This window comes from Uloborus diversus, chromosome 1, assembly GCF_026930045.1.
Source record: "Uloborus diversus isolate 005 chromosome 1, Udiv.v.3.1, whole genome shotgun sequence".
Classification (NCBI taxonomy): Eukaryota; Metazoa; Arthropoda; class Arachnida; order Araneae; family Uloboridae; genus Uloborus; species Uloborus diversus.
Window position 1 is genome coordinate 82233479 of NC_072731.1, and position 23712 is coordinate 82257190.

Consider the following 23712-nt stretch of genomic DNA (forward strand, 5'->3'; position numbering starts at 1 on the left):
GGTGTGGTCACTGCAAAAGATTAGCACCCGAATATGAAAAGGCTGCTTCTGAATTAAAAAAAGCTGATCCAGCAATTCCTTTAGCTAAAGTAAGTGAAATCTTAATTTGGAGCCTACTATTCTGGAAAAAGTAAAATATATGTCTACAACACTGATAATTTTTAAACCTCAAAATAGAAAGTTTTATTCCAAATTATTACTTTACTTTTTATGTTATCAATTCAAAATAAAGCTGTTTTTTAATTATTTCTTATTAGCTCTCCATAATCTTTGTGTACTACCAATAGTGGTTCTAGTAGTTTTGCTATCGCACTATCCCGAAGATTAAAAAAAAATAAATTGTCAGTAAATCTTGAATAGATCGTGTGAGAAATAAAGGGGGCGGGGGCAGCGCACAAGTTGAGAATGAGATTATATTTATCAAAGCTATAAGTCAATCTAGGCACATGCATAGAAATGTTCCTATATATGTAAAAAAAACATTCCTATATTTTGTAGTCTCTTCCTATTTTTCCTACCTTGAGCTTCAAACACCATGATTTCTGCTGAAAACATATTTTTTGCAAACATGCCAGAGTCGAACACATGATTTGCCGAAAATTGCATGCCTTGTTTTGAGCTTTCAATCCTAAGCATTCTGTGAAGGTTTCAATTATTGAAGTTTCTTAGTATAGTAACATAGCTACTTTAATTTGTCTATTTTATTCTTTATCTTCATAGATTTCAATAGTTTATATTTCTTAAATTGATTTTAGTTGTTGGGCCTAATCCGCAAAGAAATAGGATTTAACACTCATAGTCTCGGATTTTGATAAAACATCTCGCGTTTGTTCCTCTTATGTATTGAAGAAGCATGCAGAAGATTTTTGAACCTCAAATGGTTTAGGTGTTTCAACCCAGGAGTGTGCACAGAAATTTTGGGGCCCATCACAAATCACTTTTACGGTATCCCTCCGTATTGTTTACCCCTACGTCACTACTTATACGAGACATGTTTTTAAAGTAAGTACCCTAAATGGAAGAAAAGACAGGTACAGGGTACAGATAGAGCAAAGAAATATATTGCAAAAAAATCTACCTCCTTTACGCTAGTTTTTCACATATTGGTTCTGTGATTTTCCAAGCATTTGTCATAGCGTGATATAGGTTTTTATGTATCTATTCGTAGAAAGTTGCTGCCTGTGTACTCAACCATGGAGTAACATGTTCTCTGAGCTTATTGATGTTGTGCCAGCAACCGCCAAAAAAAGACTTAAGATACGTGAAATACACTGACTGAATTTACTGAAAGACTTAAGATGCTGAAACAAATAAGTTACAAGCAATCAAGTTCGGGGCAAACTGGAGGATGTTCAAAAAAGTATGGCTAAAGCCTTCTAAGAAGCCTCATGGTTTTCTACACAGGGGGCAACTTTTACAAATATGCTCACAAAAACCTGTACCAGGTATGATAAATGCTTTAAAATCCCAGAACAATGTCAAAAAAACAGCGTAAGGGTAGTAGATTTTTCTCCAATAAATTTCTTTGCTCCATCTATACTTGTTCTTTTTATCTTTCAAAACGGTGCTTACTTCAAGCATGTGCCTCGTATTTCACCCCTCATTTTAAACATCTTGCACCCACTTGAGGCCCGGCCAACGGTGTCCCTTCTCCCCCTATGCGCTAGAGTATGTCGTAATTTTTTTTTAATATTGACTTGCATAATTAGGATGCACTATATTTGTCCCCTAGAAATTCATTTCTCGTATTATTTTTGAAAAATATTAAGACTTAGCTACCAGGATACAAGCTACAAAATTTTTTAAAAAAAGGTAAAAAATGGTCAATTTCAAAACTTTTATGAAGATAAAATGTTTAAAATTTTTGGTCTGATACCATTCAACTATTTCTTTTAACATTCTTTACATATGTCTTCTTGATTAACTACAGTCCTTGAAAGTTTTTAGTTCATGAATGAGCCGTAAATTTTCGTGAAATTAACCAAAATTGGATTTTTTCAGTTTTTCTTGTATGTTGTATCATTTCATCCAAAAAAAAATCCCGCAATATTTATTTCCCAATGAATGTGCACGATGTATGTGAAATATGTTCTGCATTAATGAAAATATTTTTTTTTTTGAGTATTTAGGATCTAATGTACTTACATATGAGAGAGATATTCCTTTCTGATTATATTTTCTGATAATTAAAAATGATCTGATGCTTATTTAATGGCTACAGACATTTATCATCAATGAAGTCATTTCTTTAATAAATAAAATATGGTATATGTGAAACAAAACATACTTGAGGTACAGACAGATGTGATATACCCTCTGTTTGGCAACATCAGATTTTTTACACAAAATTGAAATATTTTTCTCTTTCCCCTGGAATTTTTTAAAAAAACTTTTAGCTTTAAAAATATTCTAGACTATCTTTGGTCTAGAAATGGTTAGGAGGCCCATTGCGAGAAACTTTCCGAAAATGAACTGTTAAAGCTATTGTCGACTATCTATATTTAGCATTGTATACCACTCAAACTGGAACACTGGCTACAACATTGACAATTGTTAATAATCATAAAATTGCAATATCTAGATGCTGTTAAAAAGTTATTTTAAATTATAATTTGTGCAAAAAGTTTTAATCGTTTTCCCCAAAGCAGAATACTACTAAATTTGCGACGTACGTCGCAGAACAGATGCCTGAGCTGCAGAACAATTCTGTTCAAATGTGAGAGGAAAACTGATACATTTTCTGCAAAAATTCTGCAATTTTCAGTGAAATTTCTGCAAAAACCATGGTGCAGAAAATCTGCGGAAACGGCGGTGCAGAAAATCTGCGGAAACGGCGGTGCAGAAACCACGGTGCAGAAAATCTACAGAAACCACGAAGCAGAAATTCTGCGGCAACCGCGGTGCCGAAAATCTGCAGAAACTGCAAATTTTCTACAAATACCTTCCAACTCAAGATAGAATTTTGTAGAAATTTTGCAGATTTCTTAAAATTAGAAGAAAATCTAAAATTTTCAAATTACGATAATTTGGCGGAAAGCTCGCGATGTTGAATTCGATAAGTCCTTTGTAGGACTTTCACGATCGATCTTCATTCACAGCAATTTCGTCCATACACGTATTTTTTGGAAATATGCCAACACTGAAACACGTCCATCGCCCGAAATTGCGTGTTTTGTTTGAGATTTCAATTCCTTTGCATCCAGAAAATATGTCAATCATTTAGAAAGTTTTGAAGTGTTTTATTATATGTAACCCAAACTCGACTCATTTTATTCCTTATTTTATTAGTTTATTTATTTAGGAACATTATTTTAATTGCTCCTTCATGCCATGTAAAATTAACCAAAAAAATGTAGTTGCCACCTAGGTTCGGATTTTTATAAAATTTTGTATCTTTGCTCTGTCTATGTATTTTAGAAATCAAACAAACTATTTTTTAGAGAATCTCAATCGGTTTAGGTTTGACACCTTGTTAAAGTTTTTTTGATTTTATAATTCATGATCAACTAATTTTCCAAATTCAGTGCTCTTTAATTAGTCATTTGATTGAAAGCTGTGATATTTCCGGAAATATCTTATTTCCACACAAATAAATAGCAACAGTCCAGTAAAAAAAAAAAAACTCCGATATGAAACGATTTTGATTTTTGGCACCCAATTTGTGGAAAATGTCACGGTTTTTCGCATACAATGCTTAAAGTACTTTCAGAACAATTTTGGTGAAATGATTTTACGTTGCAGAACATCCTAAAGTATTCTGCTTTGGGGATCGTTTTGAAATATAAATCTTAATACAACTACTTTATTTCAGGTTGATTGCACTTCTGATAATGGTAAAGATACATGTCAAAAATATGGAGTCAATGGCTATCCTACTTTAAAAATATTTAAAAATGGAGAGTTTGCTTCAGAATATAATGGACCTAGGGATTCAGGTAAAAATTTTCTATTGTAGAGTATTTGATTTAAAATTAATTCTTCTATTGTTTGTAATTCTAATGATAAATGAATATGTGATGAAACGATGACTTGGTTTTAGAACTTTTAAGTTCAAAAATATACTGGCTAGCAGACTATTTGACCAATCCACTCAAAATTTAATTTGAATTGTTACACAGATCCAAAGAATAGGTGCCTTTCTCTCCTTACAAAATGTTTACTACTAATAAGTTCTTTTTCTTATATTATTAGCCGCACGTGTTATAAAATACCGATTGAAGAGAAATTGTTTAGTATTAAACATTAGTATAATAGCTGCAGCAAAACTGTCAAGCAATCTAATACAGTGGAATCCTTCTAATGCGGACACTAACGGGACAGTTTTATTTGTCCGCAATAGAGGTATCCCCAGGACAAGGGTTTAATGTCATTTACATTGGAACTTGGGAATTAAAAATTATCCGCATAAGAGAGGTGTCTGTTAGGAGGGGTTTTACTGTACATTGAAACTCTCGAAAGCAACCACTGCTCTTGGTTTTCAATCTTGGTCGTTAATGGAAGTTGATTGTTTTTAAAAATGCAAGCACAAACTGAAATCATTTATGTTCTACTTATAGTATAGTAATAACATTAAGATTAGAATATATTTTAGAAATCTGAGTTTTGGCATGAATTTAGAAAACTTAATTTATTTTTCAACCAATTAAGCTGAATTCGATATCAATTTCAAGCTAATACTTTTCTCTTTTTTTGTATGAACGACGAAGTATTCTGTGAATAGTTGGGTGTTAACTCTTCGTTTAAAGTCGGTTATTATGCTTTTTCAATTGGGCGATTACATAAGTCATATCTCCAAAGTACCTGTTATGAGCTGCATCTTTTTTTTTTTTTTTTGGTAGCCTATTTCAATAGTTCTCTTGCTGTGTAGAAAAAAGTAGAAGGGTGTTTTTTTGTTTTGAAATAAAGAGTTTGTCTTGCAGAAAATACAAGTTTTCTAATATTTTAAATGCCTTTTAAGCTTAAAAAAGGCCAAAAACTTTTCAGAACAATTAACATTGGACTGTCAAAGGATTTGTATCAATATTTAATCTCTAAAAAGTTTTTCACTTTGGAAAAGAATTGTGCAAAAACTTCAGTTTCAGACTGCATAAAAAAACACTTTTGACAGTGTACTAAATACTAAGAAAGATAATTTGAAGAATGGGGTAAAAAAAATATTTCTAATGGTATTTTACCTATTTTTGACATTAAAAGACTTATCCTAGATATTTGAAGTTTGTATCCTAAAACTTCAAACTTTTTATCATGAATCAACACTTGACCTTAAAATCTATTTTTATAAATTCTATAAAATCTATTTTTTTAAATTCTGCAAAAATCTTTTGCTTTATATTAGAAATCTTTTTTCCTATCAATTATAAAATTTCTAGTGGGAAAAGAGATTATTGTTCTATGTTCTGCTTATATTTCACTTTGAAAATAGTGTTTTTATGTAGGAAATATATTTGGTAAAATCTTTCTTGTAGATGGTATTGTTAAATACATGAAAGCGCAGGTTGGTCCTAGTTCAAGAGAACTGCAAAGTTTGGAAGATGTTGAAAAGTTCTTGAAAGAAGAAGTTGTTGTCATTGGTAATTATAATTTATCAAAAAATTTGAACTGTAAGTTATCTGTCATAAAATGTTTATTTGCTTTGGGTTTTCATTGAGGTAAAAGTTTCGTTAATTTTTATTTTAAAATAAAATCAATTTATATTAATCTGAAAACATTTGGTACTTTAAATATCTATTGTATTAATTGTAGTTTGAGTCTTAAGTTTAAATGTTTCAGGTTACTTTTCCGATTCGTCAAGTTCTCTTAAGGATGAATTCTTGAAAGCTGCTGATAAACTTAGAGAATCAGTTTTATTTGGTCATACATTCAACAAAGAAGCTTTAGATAAAAAAGGACTTTCAGAGTAAGTAATATTTTTCTTGGATATTGATTCAACGTGTACATTGGCATTTAAACTTATTTGAGGCTTAATGTTAACTTTCTCTTTTTTAGTGAAATAGTCTTGTATCGTCCGAAAAAATTCTGGAATAAATTTGAATCCAATGAAGTCAAATATACTGGATCTGCTGATAAGGAAGAAATTAAGTCTTTTGTGAAAGATAACTAGTATGTATTTTTATGAAATATGTTTGTACTAATTTTAAAGGTCTTCTCATCTGTTATTTTTCTAAGTTCATGGTTTTGTCTAATTTCTGGATTTGAGTTTTAATACATCTATTCTTTTGAAAAAAATATATTCAGCATAATATTATGTTGGCTTTTAAAAACTTTTTAAGAATTACTTTTAAAATCAACCTTTAGCTGTAGCTTTATATGCTATTCACCCTTTTGTGTCTAGGATACAGTTTTTGGTGGCTGCTTACATAATTTTGTTTCATATTCTGTTGAAAATAAGATCATAGATTAGTGGGTACTAAGATATGGTAGCTTTACAGAAAGATACTAATATTAAACATAGCACAGTGTCAAGAATCCATAAACTGAATGCATTCAGTATAAGAGAGCCAAATGAATCTATTATTTCAGAAAGGGCATAAGTTCAACTAATTCACTTTTCAGGAATCGATAAAAAGTGATTATTTCATTAAAAAATGAACTTAATTCTACAAAAATTTTGACTAATCTAGCCTTACGTAGAATCATTACTTCACCTTAAATTAAGTTTCATTTTGTCACTGAAATTAATTAAAATATTTTTTGATTTGCACTTATGCTCTTTCTGCAATAAATATTCTGAAAGACTGAATTAGAGTGATGTAAATCAAGTGAAACAGGTTTATGATAATAAATAATATAACAAAGTGACAAAAATGATTAGTGAAGTCTGTATTCATAAATTTATTATCTTAAGAAAATGCATGATGTATTTTCCTCTTTCTCTGGTCTTGTTTTAGCAAAATAAATTTTTGTATAAAAAAAATACAATAACAAACTGTTAAATAGCAAAAGTTTTACATGCATTTAAAACTATATTCATATCTATCAAATACATCCTCCATGAAAATCTTTCTATCCTTCTCATCTAGTTTTGTGTACCAAGTTCGATATACATATTAGTATGATTATGTTCAAAATTGTTTTGAATGATCATCTTTATTTGTTATTTCTTTCAAGAGTATGAATTTTTCATTTATAGTCGATATTAGCAAAAGTAATTCAGTCGACAAGCTTTACTTTGCAATATTGTCTTAAACAGTCTATTAAAAAGCTAGCTTGAAACCGTTCCTTTGAGGTTCTATCGAATACATAAACATCACAAATGTTGATAATTGAAAACATTTGTCGCCAGTAGAATCGTTTTCCAAAATCTCAATTTGGAAGATACGTCATCTTAAAAAATAAGACACCTATTTTAGCAGTTACAGATTTCATAGTTTTCAACAGATGTGACGGGTGAATTTTAATGTAATTTCAGAATTTCATTTGTAAGAAATTAAATTTTACATGGTAATTATCTGTCACATTTGTTTAACATTAGTTTCATTGTCATAAAATCCCGGTTGCAAAGGACAAATGAATGGTCTCCCTCTCGGAGGAAAGTCATCAACAATCTTGATAGTTTCTTCAGCGTTTTTTCTGGAAAATGTCTCCTGCCATGTTTTTCTTATTTTGACCAGCGTATATCTCACTGAAAGCATAGTTTTTTTTTCAGTTTCTCGAGCAATGTTAATAAAAAAAACTCCAAGAAATTGAATTTTATTCAGATTCCGTGATTTCCCAACTCTTCCCCCTAACCCCCAACTGACGAACATACCATTGCCGAAATTATGCTAGATCAAAAGAGTTATTTGTTTTTACTTTATTACGCCAAAAAAAAATCTTGTTTTAAGATTTTGCCATTGCGTCTAACTATTTCTTTGTGTTTAGTGCAGAAGGGGGTGTAAGTCCTGGACTTATGCACTAACAAAAAATGTGACACCTAAATAAAGTGCTCTGTTGTAAAAGGATACACTTCCCTGCTGCACTAGTTGGTGTCTCTGCATACAAATATGCAAAAACCACAGCTGACTCAATTTTGAAAAAAATAGGACTTATGCCCTTTCTGAAATAATAGATTTAAATGTAGATCATTTTGACCAATTTAAATTATGCCTTAAGCCTGTATTTTTTAAATTTTTTTAGGCCCTTTTTCCATATTATAAAAATATTAGAATTTAATATTTAGGAAAAAGCATTTACTCTTCTTACTGTTTGTTTAAAATACAATTTAGCTGTATTAACTTGTTTATTGAAAGTTATTGACATTGTTAACCATTTTGAAACAAATGGTTTTTCTTCATTTTAAATGTTTTTTCTGTAAAAAATTTTTTAAATTTCATGGATCTATTTGATAATTTTTTTGAAAAATTTATCTTAAGTTCCTTTACTTCAAAAAAGAGTTTGTTAGACAATTCACTTAGGTAAATGGTATGCACCTTTTTTTTTTCAATAGCTTATAGGCTAAAAATCAAATTAGTTAAAATATGCTAATTAAGAACTGTTCAGAATTTCAGCACAATGTACAAATTGTGCTGAACAAATTGTACAATGTATCCAAACAAACTTTTCTTTTGCAAATTCCTTATGTAACACTCAAATGTAATTCTTTAAAATTATGTTAATTATTGCAAGCTGTTAAAAAATATTGACACTGTCAAGAATGCATACTTGATGTAAAAATGGTAATGTGTAGTTGAAATGGTATACGCCCAAAATGTTGCCGACCCAAAATTCACTCATTTCCATTGTTCTGAAAAATATAAATGTGCAAAGGATGCTTTTTAGCGTAAGTTGCGAAATAACATTAATTACTTTTCAAAATGAGTTCCTTGGAAAAATTCCAAGCATTTTCTTTTGTCTTAGTTCGTAAACGTCAGCCGTATTCCAGAAATTAAATAGTATACAGAAAAACATAAGTTTCCTTATTTGCAGTAGCTCATTTCACGTGACTCACTATCTAACAATTGTAAAACTAATAGATCTGTTGCAAAAGACTCGGTTAATTGATATCAATGAGCAATTTTGATTGGTCAAAACAAAAAGCAAAATGAAGACTAAGAATTAAATAAGTCGTTTTTTTTTTTTTTTTTGCTTGTTTTGAAATTTGCTTTTTGTGAAAATTCCTGATATAATGGAAAGTATTATTTTTAAAGACATAGGTATTTTTACTTTTTCTAGGTAATTCTATATCTAATGTTTTGAAAAAAGTTTTGGATCCGTGAAAAATTTTAACTTTGGCAAATTATACGTTCTGACTTGAGCTGAATTTTTTTTTTAAGAAGGAAAATGTGTGCTGGGTATGCGTGACCAATTTCTATTGTTTTTACTTGATCTCAAAACTTGTCGCAGAATTCAAACGAAATTTCCCCATATGTGATTTAGAGCTGATTGGTTTTTATCGTCTATTTCATCTAGAGGGTGGAACAATTGAACGTTTTCTTGGGAGTGTCGACTATATCTCAAAAAATAATGAATAGAATCAAATATGACAGTAGTCCAAGAGTAGCACTCGAAGGAAACATATGCTGGTTCAGTTTTGACATCAATGTCATCAGAGGGGCAGAACCGTCGAAAGTTTTTCTTTTTTTTTTTTTTTAAATCATTTGTGACTATCTTATGAAGTAATGTATGAATTCAAACATAATTCGGTTCTCAGGTATATTTTAAAGGGGTAGGTGCTGAATTTTTGGCTTTCATCACCACAAAGGATGGTGCAAAGAAATCTCTCGTTTGATGGCTGTATCTCACAATGTAGTGCAAGTTTTCAGACAAAAAATTGTTATGGAAATGAAACTAAACTGAAAGAGGAACTATTTTTGTTTTAAAGGGATTTTTTTCACCATGTGCACGAGTCATAATAAGTGTAATTAAGTGAACATGAAATATAAATTAAATTATTTCCCTTTGATCATCTCTAGATCAGCCAAGAGAGAAGGAGGGTATTTGAGCAAGATATCGAAAAAAAATCTCTGATATTAAATAAACTGAATTGGCATTCTTTCACAATTTTTGTAAAAATTTACTAGTCAAAAGCTAGATTTATTTCCAAAACAATTTATTCATGCATTTATTATCATTCATAATATACTTTTCTTTTTGAACTACCAAACCGTATAGAGCTGTGTCGGTTAACTTTCAAAGCGAAAGAAGAATGATACGTATTTTATGAGTATTGTAAGAGCAGAAGATCATTGTTAGGTGTTCCGGAATCCAAACAAGTTTAGACAGTGAAAACTTTTCAATCATAATTATTCTTTCTTTTTTTCCCCATCTTTTACTGTCGAAAAAAAATGCTAAATAATGCCATTAGAAATATTACTTTACGGTATTCTTCAAATTATTACTCTTAATACAGGGTGACGACAGATCAGGGAAAAGTCAGGGAAATATCAGGGAATTTTTGAAAAAATAACAAAATCAGGAAAAATTGGTTTTATGAAGAAAAAAATTTTTTTGCTTTACAAAATTAAGTACTCTAATTCCCTACGCATTTTCCGCCAATTATCTGTTTTAAAAAAAGTAAAATAAATGAGGTGCGATTATACACTGCCGCATATTTGTGCATCTTTTTTACTAAACGTCAAAGTATTGAATCTTACTTATTAACCACAGGATGAACTTCCTAAGATTGCTTCTGTGTCTGTTAGGTTGTTTATTTTACCTAGCTTAAAATTTCCTTATACGCTTTCAATGCTACGTAATATAAACAACCATACAGGTAAAGAAAAAGCCTTCATTCCTTTGTTTTTATTCCATTGTCTCGAAGTAATTAGTGTACTGCAATCACGATTTCAAGAAGAAATCTTTAGTTTTTGATTTAAGACCTTAAAACCTTAAAAGTTATTACTTCTTCGCATTTTTAATTTAATTGCTAGAATTGAAATTTCAATAAAAAAAAAACCTTTGTTTTTTGCTGTTATACTATTTGTTGTCACCGCAGATTATAAAGGTTTTCTTTTCTTCAGACTTAAGGGATTCTTTAATTTTATAACCAAGTTGTATTCTTTTATATATTTTGAAATTAATTGATTTTTTTTCTTGCATTTCAAAGTTGTTTGTTACAAAAGCAATCTAAGATTTTTTTTCGTTACATACTGACATTTGAAATAGAGTTAACTTGTGTACTTAAGTAAATATCTTTATTTTTTATTGTTAAAATGTTGTATTCATTCATTAAAACCTACAGTGGCTCCCAAAAGTGTTCGTACACTTTGAAATTTTTTAGTAAAACCAAAATAACTCGAAACTGAATTCGAATATGAAGTCCAATATTTTTTCACATCATTCCCATGTCATTCTAAATACATCCCAATGGTTTTTTCAAAATATTAACGGATCTTCTTTTTGAAATGTGTCGGAAAACGAAGAGACGGAGAAATAACATGCCACAAAAGTCATCGTACACTCAAATATTTTCGAATAAATTCATGATTAAAATTATCATATGCTGTTTTATTAATATTTTTGCATTGTGTTGACCCAAGTCATTTGGCTTTAATTTTTTGTTTATTTATTCCTTAATATTGTGCTTATTATTGTAAAGTGGCTGGTATTCCTAAAAAACCGCAAACACCATTCAAAATTTGAATTTTTTCCCCACAGTAGGGGTAAATTGGTTTGAAATGTCTCTAAATTAGTTAATTTATTTGTTTGTATAATAAAGTGCTTGATAAAATGCTTTAGGGAAAGGAATCGGACCAAAAACAAGGTAAGAAAAGGTCAACCGGCAAAGTTGACAAAACATAATTGGAGATTTAAAGTTAAAAACTTTATGAAAAATACACATTTGAGTGCTGTAAAAGTTTCTGCAGAGTTAAATGAAACATTTTACATTTAATTTTCACCTAAAATTGTTCGCCAAGTTCTCTGATTAGCTGGATTAAATGGGACCTATCACCATAGAAATTTCCTTGGTCGTGCGAAAAACAGAAAGCTTATGCTTTCCGTCTAAAAATGAATGATAAATAAGCCAAAAACGTTTTCGAAACACGTCTTACTTACGAGAAAAATTAATTCAACATTTTTGGTTAAATTGCTGTATAACTGTAAGTAGAAGAAAAAATTAGGAACTTAATCTTAAGAACTTATTTGATCAGTTAATCAGGACGGTGGAAGGTGTTCTAGTGTGAGGGTGCATATCAGCATCAGGACTTGGTAGTTTGTAATTTTGTGATGAAATAATGAATCATGCTGTTCCTTTAAATATTTTAAAAACCAATTTTGAACTCTTAGCCAAAAATTTGGTTATTGGAAACAACTTTGTTTTTTATCAAGATAACGATAAGAAGCACACGGTTTTCAACCTTTGCGTCTAGTGCCTCGAAAATTGTCCTAAAGTTTAGAAAATACCCCTCAATCTCCAGATTTTAACTTAAGGTAACGTATTTGGAGATATCTGGAGGCTAGATTACAAAAATAGGGCTTTAAAATGAAAATAGAGCTTGAAACAGTAAGACTCGAAATGTGGTTGAACACTTACTCAGAAATTACGCAAAAAAAAACGAAAGAAAAAGAATAAAAGCTATTCCCAGAGGTTTAAAAGGTGTTATGAATACTGTATGATATTCTACTAATTAATAACTTAATCAAAAGTTAGATTATTCAATAATATATAGACATTTTATAAAGTGTACGAAGACTTTTGTGAGATAAAATATCCGGCACTTTTTGGTTTTTGATTTTTAAAAAATCAAGATTTAATATTTTTTAAAATCTTTTCATGTAGTTTTGTTGAAAATTGATCATAGATCTTAAAATTAAATACCTATTCTGAAATATTAATTCTAACCAATGGATTGGGGCCTATTTCGTTGAAAGTATTAGGTGTACGAAGACTTTTGGGAGCCACTGTATGTTCTTGATTACGGAAAAGCTCCCTATGAATGGATGTCGAATGGTTTCATCTGTTTTGCATAAATATGTCAATTAGTTATATAAGAACAACTACATTACTTCAATTCTTTCACTATTACTTGTTATTCTTACAACAATTATTATACTGTTTGAAAACTTAGTTCAAAACAATTTCAATTACTTTTTAGTTCTATCATAAATACACATGTTTTTAAGAGTAATTTTAATAGTTTCTTAAAATTCTTATGCTAAGTGGTTTCTGGAAGTAAAGTGTTTTTTTTTTTAATTTTCTATAATCTTTCCATGTAGAAAATTTAATATACTGTTTTGTAGGGGGTTTTCCCCCAAAAATTGATTTGATATGTTTTTTAAAATCATTTTATTAAAAAAGTAGCATCTTTTTAAAATATCTTTAGTTCAACAACTTTACACAACTTAAAAAGTTTAAAATACTGCATTTTATACAAACATACAATGGATTTCAAGTAGAGCAAAGAAAGAAAACATTATCATTGGTAACGTAAATCACGGAAATTTGGTGAACGAAATCAGGGAAAAGTCGGAACTTTTTTTTCACAGTTCCTGTTGCCACCCTGTAATATTTAGTACACTTTCAATCAAGTTTTTTTTTTTGTGAAGTCTAAAACAAGTTTTTTTCACAATTCTTTTCCAAAGTAAATTTTTTAGCAAATAGCTATTGGTACAAATCCTTTGACAGTCCAGTATTAATTGTTCTGAAAAGTTTTTGGCCTTTTTTAAGCATTTAAAGTATTATACTTCTATATTTTCTGCTAAACAAACTTTTTATTTTAAAATGACAAAAAACACCAGTCTACTTTTTTCTACATGACAAGCGAATGATTTGAATATGCTACAAAAAAAACTTTGATACTGATTGTAGTAGGTATTCCGGAGGTAAGACTTATTAAATCTCCCAATTGAAAAAATGTGAACTGACTTTAGATAAAGAGTGGCAACACCAAACTATTCACAGAATACTTTCTACCATTCATCCTCAAAGAGAAAAGTATTAGCTTGAAATTGATATCAAGTTCAGCTTAATTAATTGAAAAATTTGGGCTTTTGTCAAATACCTATTTGTAAAAAAATAATGGACGAAATTGGAAACACCATGGCATTAGGCGATTTGACGTGAAATGACCCTTTTGTTAACAAATACACTTATAAATTGTTTCAGCACATAAGAGAGGCTTTTAAAGGAAATTTTAATTGGAAGGTAAGAGCACCGAATGTTGGGTACTCATTGTTTTTGTCGATTATAACAAAGGCGATAAAGAAAAGCAATATTAATGTTCGTGAAATGAAAATATAGGAAGTTGAGGGGGAGATTAAGTTTTCAAACTGAAATGGTCCTAATGAAAGATTTAAGAATGAGAATTAGTTTCTGCGAAAATTCAGAATCCTGCAAACAAACGCCTAGCAGAACAAGAACAACTTTGAAAAAGGCTGCAAACTCGGAGTCGGGCTGAGTTTGGAGTAAAAGCGTTGGAGTCGGGAGTTTAAATTTGAAATTTCGAGAGTCAAAGTCTTGTTTTTCCCTAAAGTCCGCACCTCTGCCAGTGCTAGCTGAGTTCACTGTGAAAAAATTCCGAAACATTACTGATTATTTACGTGGAACATTTCAGGATATCACCCACTTCCTCAGAAAATCAAGTATCTTTGTCAAAATGTTTCCTGAATTGTTACAAGTTGTACAAGTGCAGACTACTCACTGTTGTGAAAAATACTTATAGCTACTACTATAAAGATTAATTGAGCGTATTTATTAAGTGGATCGACTTCAGCTCTATTACTGCCCATCCAGATTTACGAAGCTTCCAATGAGAGAATGAGGGTCTGTTTTCTGTAGCTTTGCAAGAACTGCAAGCAAATGAGATACATGGTACTTGCCTGCAATTCTGTCTTAGCTTTGGCAATGTTTCCAATAATAATTAGTTTCACTTGTATACAAAATTAGTATATGAATTCTTTCATTGCTTCTTGAAGTCACAAATAATGAAAAAAGAGGGAAAAAAAGATTGTTCCACTCCTTGGTGTTATTGTACCCGGCATTTGCCCCCCCCCCCCCCCCTCTCCTGCTGCTTCCCAATATTTTATTTGATTTCGTTCATTTCTTGGGAAGTGTCGGTCACGCATATCGATGAAAACATTCAGTTGCTCTACTATCTTGAACAAGTTGACGCAAAACACCAGTCAGCACTAAATGATATGAGAGTACGTGTGGGTACCAAATTTCGTTTCAATTCTTGCAACAGGTTTTGAGGTAGAGTAGCCAGTCACGCACGCACACATTATCCTTGAAGAACGGTCCACAAGAAGTCGGAACTGAACGCTGTCGGAACGTTTTACAATTGGTAGATAGCTAGTCGTAAAAAATAGGATAACACGTAAAAAAAGAAATGAGAGTTTGTTTGTTTTCTATTTATTTGCTGAAAAACAGCAGAGCTACGAATCAAATGGGAGAATTTTTTAGAATTTATCAAACTCATTTGGTCCAGTCTTTTTTTTAGTGGAGACATTGATTAAAGTCAGTTAGCGTTGTTTCTCAAATTTGATGCTAAACAGCATTTTTGTATATTGACATTTTTCGTACTAATTTAACCAGCAACATCTTGGCCCCAAACCAATTGAAATATTGTACTAATTTATTTGTTTATTGTAATGTTTTTCAAATCTTATTTTGGAACTTTTACAGCCATGGTTTAGTTGGCCACAGAACGCATGATAATCATGATGATTTCAAGGCTCCTTTGATAGTAGCTTATTATGATGTTGATTACGTAAAGAATGTCAAAGGTATGAATATTTTTAATTTGGAAATATAGTGTTTAATGTAATAAGTTAAATTTTCAAATGTACACTTTGTAAGATAAATAAATACCTTTGTGCTGAACAGTAAAGTAAGACAAACAACGTTAGAAGAAGCACAAATTTGCTAATTACAGCAGACACGTATTTCCGCGTTACAGGGAACGCCTTTTTCATTGCAAAAAACAATGAGCTTATGGATGAAAAGACATCCGACAAGCAAAAAACAATGAGCTTATGGATGAAAAGACATCCAACAAAATCCTAAAGGCGTTCCCTGTAACGCCGAAACACTTGTCTGCTGTAATTGGCAAATTTGTGCTTCTTCTAACGTTGTTTGTCTTGCTGTACACTTTGTAATCCGAGGACTACATAACTTAAGTTTTTTTTTCCCAAGTACCTTACAGCATCATTTATCCAGCTTAACTGGGAACAAAGATATTCCAGAAAATCAAATCAAAACACACTTAAATAATCTGTGCAGGTGATCATGATAAAAAATATTTGTTGTAGAATTGCATAGAATTGATTATTAGGAATTTAAAAACATAATTCAATTTTCAGTTCTTTAAGAATTGAATCACTGTCGTCTGTTTCAAACTCGTATGGTATTTGAATGAAACATATTCGCTCAAACACATTGAGCTAGTGTTGTCAAATAGACGCTCCCAAATAGCTGTGATGTTTGAAGAATTGCTGTGAAATGCATAGAAACAAATTTTCTTTAATGAATCTGAAAGGAAAGTAGTCATGAATGCTTGTTTTGATTTGTTTGCTATTACAGCTTTTTGTTTCTAATCCAATTAATGTGTATGAATAAAAATTAATGAATTTTAATGTTCTTGTAAACTAGCTCTTGAAATAAGATTTAACATAATAAACACTTGCTGTTTTGATTTTAAAAAATCAAGCTAAGAACTATTTTTATTAGTTCCTCTCCTTATTTAAATTTTGAGGAAAAAACGCATTTTTGAAATTGAAAAAATATTATGGATAGCTTTCCCTTCCAACTAAATCTTTGATTCTACCGAAAAATGTTAATGATGCTTTGTCTTTGTTCTTCTATGCTCTGTGGAAATTAAGTAAAGCTTTCTTAAATTCAACAAAAATAATTTAATTACCGTAATTGTACTATCTATGCAGGAACCATGCATTTAACTTAAAAGTAAATGTTTGGTATATATATTTAAGATTCTTGCATTTCTGATTCAAAGTAATCAATATAAACATGAAATTTTTAGTTTATACAAAAATTTGTTTGAGACGAGATTATACCATAAATAAAAGTTGTTAATCTACTTGTATATGACTTAAGCTAAGGGCACATACTTGTACTTATGTACTCTATATTACTAGATGTACCTAGGTACATCAGGGATGTGTCCAGGAAGTTTTGATTTGAAAAATCTTATTAAATTAGAGAGAAGGAAAGTTGAAAATTCCAGCGGTTTTTAATTTGTTATAAACAATATCTATTCCATGTTGTAAAAATTGCTTTGTACTAATTTCTTTTATCCATCACTAATTAATGCTAAACGTTCTAATATGTTGACGTATATAATAACACATAATTTGAAAATTAAGCAATGGTTTGTTCATATTTTGTGTCAATTTCTTATACCTAATTAAAATATTTTTTCCTAAAGGTACAAACTACTGGCGTAATCGCGTTATGAAAGTAGCTCAAAGCTATAAAGGGGAAATAACCTTTGCTGTTAGCAACAAAGACAAATTCTCTGCAGAGGTTGAAGATTTTGGATTAAAAGCTGCTGGAGATAAACCTGTTATTGGTGCACGAAATGCAGCTAATCAGAAATTTAATATGAAAGAAGAATTCAGGTTTGACATTTTGCATTATGTAAATTATTGTAATTGAAAGTTGAACATAATTGCAAACTTACTATTTGTAGATTAAATTCCAATTTTGAAAGAAATTTATCATGAAATTAAAATCGGAAACCAAGCTTTTTAAATTATATCTTCTATAGAATAAATATAAAGTTTTATTTAATACTGCCTTTTAGAATCTAGAGTATACATTTAAAAATAAGCTTTCTCACTCCAAGTGAAATAATGTAAAATAAAAATTAAATAAAATGTTAGCCTTGTTGGAATTAAAAAAAAAAAAAAAATCAAGTATGTATTGGAAAAAATGAATATTTTTCCAGAATTTTTTATTCTAAATTAAGGTTCGATACTCTATTTTGAAAATACTCAATTTATACAAATGGTACCCATTTACACAGTAGCTTAAAAATTCAAACCTTCAATATTTTGTACGTAATTTTGTTCTTTTTTATGTCGTCAGTTTTAACTATTAAAGTTGTCATCAGGTCAGTGTCATAATTTACATTGTAGGCAGGAATTTTTTAAGTTTCTAAATTTTTTACAATGAAATCACATGTCTAGTGATATCAATATTTTATCAGTTGAAGGTAAATAAGCAGGCACAATACCTCTACTTGTGATTGGGATATGAGCATTCCTCTATAAAGAAGTTGAGGAAAGGCCCCTCTGATTCACTATTTTTACACTAGCATTTCTCTTCCCTGTTCATGTCTCTTTTTCCAGCTAACACTGATTGTAGTTTATCAATATTCTTTTTAGCTTTCATTACAAAATCATTTTTTAATGCTTTAGTTAATTTTAAGTTATAAAAATAGATGGATTGTAAAAACTTATACTTCATTCATTGATGCAATGTGTCCCATAACTTAAGGGGGGGCAAGTGGGGGGCTTAAGCTTCCCTCTTAGAAATTAGAACTTTCTTGCTTTTAGTACTCTTTTCTTTATAAAAATGTGAAATCATTTCTTCAGCTATTAATGAATAAGTTCTTTAAAATGTCAAATTTTAATAACTAATGTTTACATAGCTGCCAAGTGCTCCGTTTTTCCCGGAGTTTCTCAGATTTTTATTGCGTACTCCGAAAATCCGATTTTTTCCAAAAAACTCCGTTTTTTTGACTTTGCTTGTACACTTTTCGATTTTTGAGGAAAAAGAAGAGATTTCCCTATCCTCGAAGGCAGGAATTGTGCCCAAACTCAACAAAAGAGAAGACAATTTGATGCTTTGGAAGCTTAATGTCAGGATAAACACTGAGGGGGAGCGCCGATTGGAGATCGTCGTTTTTTCATCGAGCATTTCAGCTACGTGTAAAACGTAGCCGCCATGTTTGGTCATTCACAAGATGGAAGTTAGCAGACGATACTTAAGCGCCTTCGTTTTCAAAGACAAAGCAGAATTGGGTGTTTCTTTTAACTGCAAACTAATGAAAATAAGCAAAATGTGCTGCAAAATGTTTTTTTTTTTTTGGTTATTTTAAATTTTATTGAGAAATATGAAAACAGTTATACCATTTAAAATTTCATTTTATCCTTATTGCTTTGGACACGAATGTGCTAAAAATTCGCAATTAAATTGTAGTTTCATGGGGATTTTTTATTTTTGAATTATTTTCATGCTATAAATTCAAAATTTTATATCTGAATTTTTGACTTAGTCGCCATATTTGGTCATTTGCGAGATTTTAGTACACAAGACTCTTAGTGGCCAAGTTTTCATAATTGGAATTAGTTGTTTATTGGAATGCAAACTATTGAAAATAATGCAAAATAGGCTTTTTTTTCGGAAAATTCTAAATTTTTTTTTCTTGAAAAATGCAAAATTTTTTCTTCAGAATATTATTCTATCCTCATTGGTTTAGACTCTAATGTGCTAAAAACTCGCTATTTCGTCTAAATTTTAGTTTTTTTAAGGCTCATTAATTATTTATAATTACTTTTAATGCAACAAACTCAAAAATCTATTGTCTTGACTTTTTCGCGTTGTTGCCATGTTTTGTCATTTGCAACATGAAGTAGACAAGACTATTAATAGCCTAAGTTCCCGAAAACAGAATTAGTTGTTTGTCTCAATACAAACTATTAAAAATAACAGAAGGCAAAAAGTTATTTATTTTTTTTTAAATAATTTTCTTGAAGGGGAAATTTTATCTATTTGATCCTTATTGCCTTGTAGGCTTTGCTATAAACTGAAACTATTTCATCTAAATTGAAGGTTCCTGCTGACTTCTCATTCATTTATTTATTTTTTATTTTTTTAAATAAATCAGAAACCTATTTTAACTTAAATTTTCCATGTGCAAAAAAAGTATTGAATATCTCTCTTTAAATCCTATTCATCTATTATATATATATATATATATATATATATATATATATATAGGGAAGTTGTAAAAACTGCCTCCCCCACTCCAGTTTGTATTTCAAAACTTAATGACATTGGTGGCCACTAAGTTTTTGGAGTCGAGTGCCACTGGCCACTTTCAAAATTTCAGATTCTTGACCTTTACTTTGAAGTTGCTTTACTTCCAAGTATAAGAAATAATTGTTTTTTTTAATCTTCAATATGTTCTTATGCATGTAGGATATGTATAAAAGCATATTTTTAAAAAGGATTGCAGTTTTTTTAAATCAAACAGTAATCATGTTTTTTTTAAACTTTTCAATCTGTATCTATGTAATGTTGCTTTTTTAATGTCAAATAATTTTGTTTTAAACTTGGTTGTAGTTTTGTTGAAAATCTAACATGAAAATTTAGAAAAGCATTTTATAAGTGCTTAGAATTTATGGAAACTTATGGTACAGAAGGAAGGTTTAGCGCAGGCCACGATTTCCTGCTCCTATTTTAGCCCTCAGTGCTCCTATTTTTTCCCCTAAGTGCTCCTATTTTTTGTATCTTGTGGTTGGCAGCTATGTGTTTACTACTAAAATCTTTCCATGGAGAGAAATATCTGAGCGCCCTCCTTAAAATTTTGCTATGGGTACCCATGTTCCATAGTAAACTAGAAAATCACTTAAACAAGTAGCAATAAAATAAACTAAGAGGAAACGGTTCTTAATAAGCTTCTGGAAAACCAGATTTAAAAAAAAATCAACTGTAGGCAAATTAAAGAAAAGAATTTCTCAAGAATTAGTGGCATTTCATAAAACTAATAATAGAATCCTGGAATTCAGCAGAAGTTTCAGATTTTTCTCTTTGAGCAATCACATGTGTCATTAATCATGTTTTATCAATCCACTGTCGTTAAACTATTGAAAAAAATAATTTAACCTTTATTTGTTAATTCTTTTAAAGCTGGTTGCTTTTGCACTCTTTCATCCTAAGAACTATCAAATATTAAGTATTGGCAGTATGAAATGAAATTAAAAAGAAATAAAATTAATTTATATGAATAGAAGGATGGTTACATAAATTCAATTTTTGGAGAGTTTTAATAACTTATAATAAAATAGAAATGTGTTCAGTAACATTAACTTAAAAGTAGAATTTTGTTTCATCTTTAATTTTCAATTTTTTCAACATGTGTTACATTAATTTTTTTCCTTACTTGTTTAGTGTTGAAAGTTTTGAAGCTTTTGTGAAGAAATTCTTGGATGGCTCTCTTGAACCACATTTGAAATCGGAACCTCTTCCAGAAAAGAATGATGGTCCTGTCAAGGTGATATAAAATTTCCTAAATAAGTAGAATGTAACAAGAATTCAGAGATTAAAGTTTTGTCTCTTTGAAGTTTTGTTCTAGCTTTCTATGCAAAATTAAAATGCAGAGGAGATTGTTCTGTTATCTATGGATATCCTCCCTCCCCTGTGTTAAAATACCCAAAATCCAGTATGGTTGTCCCACTTCTGAAAAAGGTCACTATTTTTTAGTTACTTTAACATTTTTGACTATGTCGGTAGTTTTGAATAATATTAGGTCGACCTATTAGAATGAAATTTTACTTAAATAATTTTATTTTTTGGTCTTTTGAACTCTTTACTTTGAAAAAATTGCAATCTCTTTGCATCCCCTATGTATCGGAGTTTACTCCTTCTTGATGTTTACTAGGTTTTGTTAAGGGGCAAAGGTATAAAATTTATTATTTTTCTTTTTAATAAAATCATTAATTAAAAAGTTTTTAAAACTAAAGTTCATACTCACAAACAGTGTCAAATGTCAAAAAAATTAAATGCTGCCTAGCTTGATTTTATATTGCAAATGTTTTATGCTTTTTAATACAGTAGAACCTCCCTTAAGAGACACCTCCGAATAAGGGACACCTCTATTTAAGGGACATTTTTTCTGGTCCCAGTCCCTTTGAATTGGGACCTCCATGTATTTGCCTCTGAATAAGGGACACTCTATTTAAGGAACAGTCACAGAGAAAAAAAATTACAAAAAATTATGTACAAGTACATCAGAAAGAGTGAGTTTACTGGAATTCAAGTTTTACTTTTCCTTTAAAAATTTAATTTGAGGAGAGTTTAACATTACACATGTTAAAGAAACAAGTATGCATTGTAAAAGTCTTGCTGAAAGTTACATGCACAATTTGCCCATTTAAGTAGGTTCAGGGCCAAAGAACTGGGCACAAACTGACTAGCTTATGTGAACACTAATTATAATTCACAATGTCTTGCATTGTACGTTATGTGACATGAAGCAAATTCATGCAATGAATAACTTCAAAATAATTGCTTTATTTTGCAAAATTTTGCACTTACCAAATTTTTGTCTCAATTATGATCAACACAATAATAAAAACTTAAAAAAATTATTAAGTGTGAATTTTATTTAGTTGTGTATGAAAAATGTATAGTATTTAATCTTAACCTTTAATAGTCTAACTTCATAAAAAAAATTATATCGAGTTAAAACACATTGCATGCATAAACTAAAATACCTCCGAAGAAGGGACACCTCTATTTAAGGGACGAAATGTCTGGTCCCGTTAGTGTCCCTTATTGAGAGGTTCTACTGTATATGCATAACATGTCTTGGAATCGGTGCATCTATTAAATTTGCATACTGCATCTATTTGAATTCTTTTCCATATTTAGTAGCCATGCAATTTAATATTTTACTTTTGATAGCAAAAGTCTTATTTAGAACCTTGTAGTTTCTGTTAGAACCATTAAACATACATAATTTCTTAATATTGAATAAACGTAGACTATTTTTAAATGCTATGTGTTTTTTACTTCTAATGTTTATCTTTCAAAAATTATGTATTTGAAATCATACTTTAAGAAAAGTTTTTACTTTAGTCTTGAAACTATTTTAGCCACAATTCAATTAGTTTCACTATAACATGAATAATCTGTTTTCTTATTTATTAAACTGTGGTGTCTAAATTTATAAAAAATAGTTTAGCAGTTGGATTTTTGCATTAAAAAAAACTAATTTTTCTGTTCAGTTTTGAGGATGTGTTTTATTAAATATATCTTTAATTAGATTGCATGCAATACAGAATTTTGTATTAGTAGATTTTATTTTATAATTTACAATATTGTTAAATATTATGCCTTGTCTGTGATTTGGATCAAATTAGTAGATATTGAAATGTTTCAGGTCGCTGTTGCCCAAAATTTTCAAGAACTAGTTATTGATAATGATAAAGACATATTAATTGAATTTTACGCACCCTGGTGTGGGCATTGCAAGAAATTGGCACCAACCTATGAAGAGCTTGGAACAACTGTAAGTTTTTTAATCTCCAACTTAATTTTTTTAACTTTTAATCTTAATTTTTGCTTTATTAGTTTATTTGTAATATTTACTGTAACTGGATTTTTCCTTTATAGATGGAAAATGAAAATGTAGAAATTGTGAAAATGGATGCTACAGCCAATGATGTCCCTCCTTCATTTGAAGTCCATGGGTAATGTGTTGAGACTTTTGTATGATCTATATTAATAACTTGCGGATTGAAAACATTACTTTTTTTTTTGGAAACATGCCGATGTCAACAATGAATTCTTAGTTGCAAATTTTTCTAGTATTTTATATTGATTCATTCGCATCTTGTGCTAATTTTATTAGTTTGACAGTTGGAAGTTATTTAATTAGCTTTTTTATCCCTAACAATTTCTAATATTTTTTACCCACGTATTTGCCGTATGAGCTTGGTGTGTATTTTAAAGCGACTGTTGCTAACTGTTGGAATGGTATAATTTTCTATTGATTTAAAAAATAAAATCTAATTTTCTGTAATTTTATGTAGATTTTAATTCTAAAC

General features: G+C 30.0%; 1 protein-coding gene across 1 annotated transcript in view; it reads left to right on the forward strand.

The window, feature by feature from the left end:
• Window positions 1-23712, forward strand: part of LOC129234679 (protein disulfide-isomerase A3-like) — a 29604-nt gene that overhangs the window by 312 nt on the left and 5580 nt on the right. Inside the window, exons 2-11 of the mRNA XM_054868726.1 lie at window positions 2-89; window positions 3812-3935; window positions 5466-5570; window positions 5770-5896; window positions 5986-6099; window positions 15542-15642; window positions 17301-17493; window positions 21053-21155; window positions 23046-23174; window positions 23279-23355. Of these exons, the coding sequence (XP_054724701.1) occupies window positions 2-89; window positions 3812-3935; window positions 5466-5570; window positions 5770-5896; window positions 5986-6099; window positions 15542-15642; window positions 17301-17493; window positions 21053-21155; window positions 23046-23174; window positions 23279-23355 (1161 nt within the window). The remainder of the gene's footprint in view (window position 1; window positions 90-3811; window positions 3936-5465; window positions 5571-5769; window positions 5897-5985; window positions 6100-15541; window positions 15643-17300; window positions 17494-21052; window positions 21156-23045; window positions 23175-23278; window positions 23356-23712) is intronic.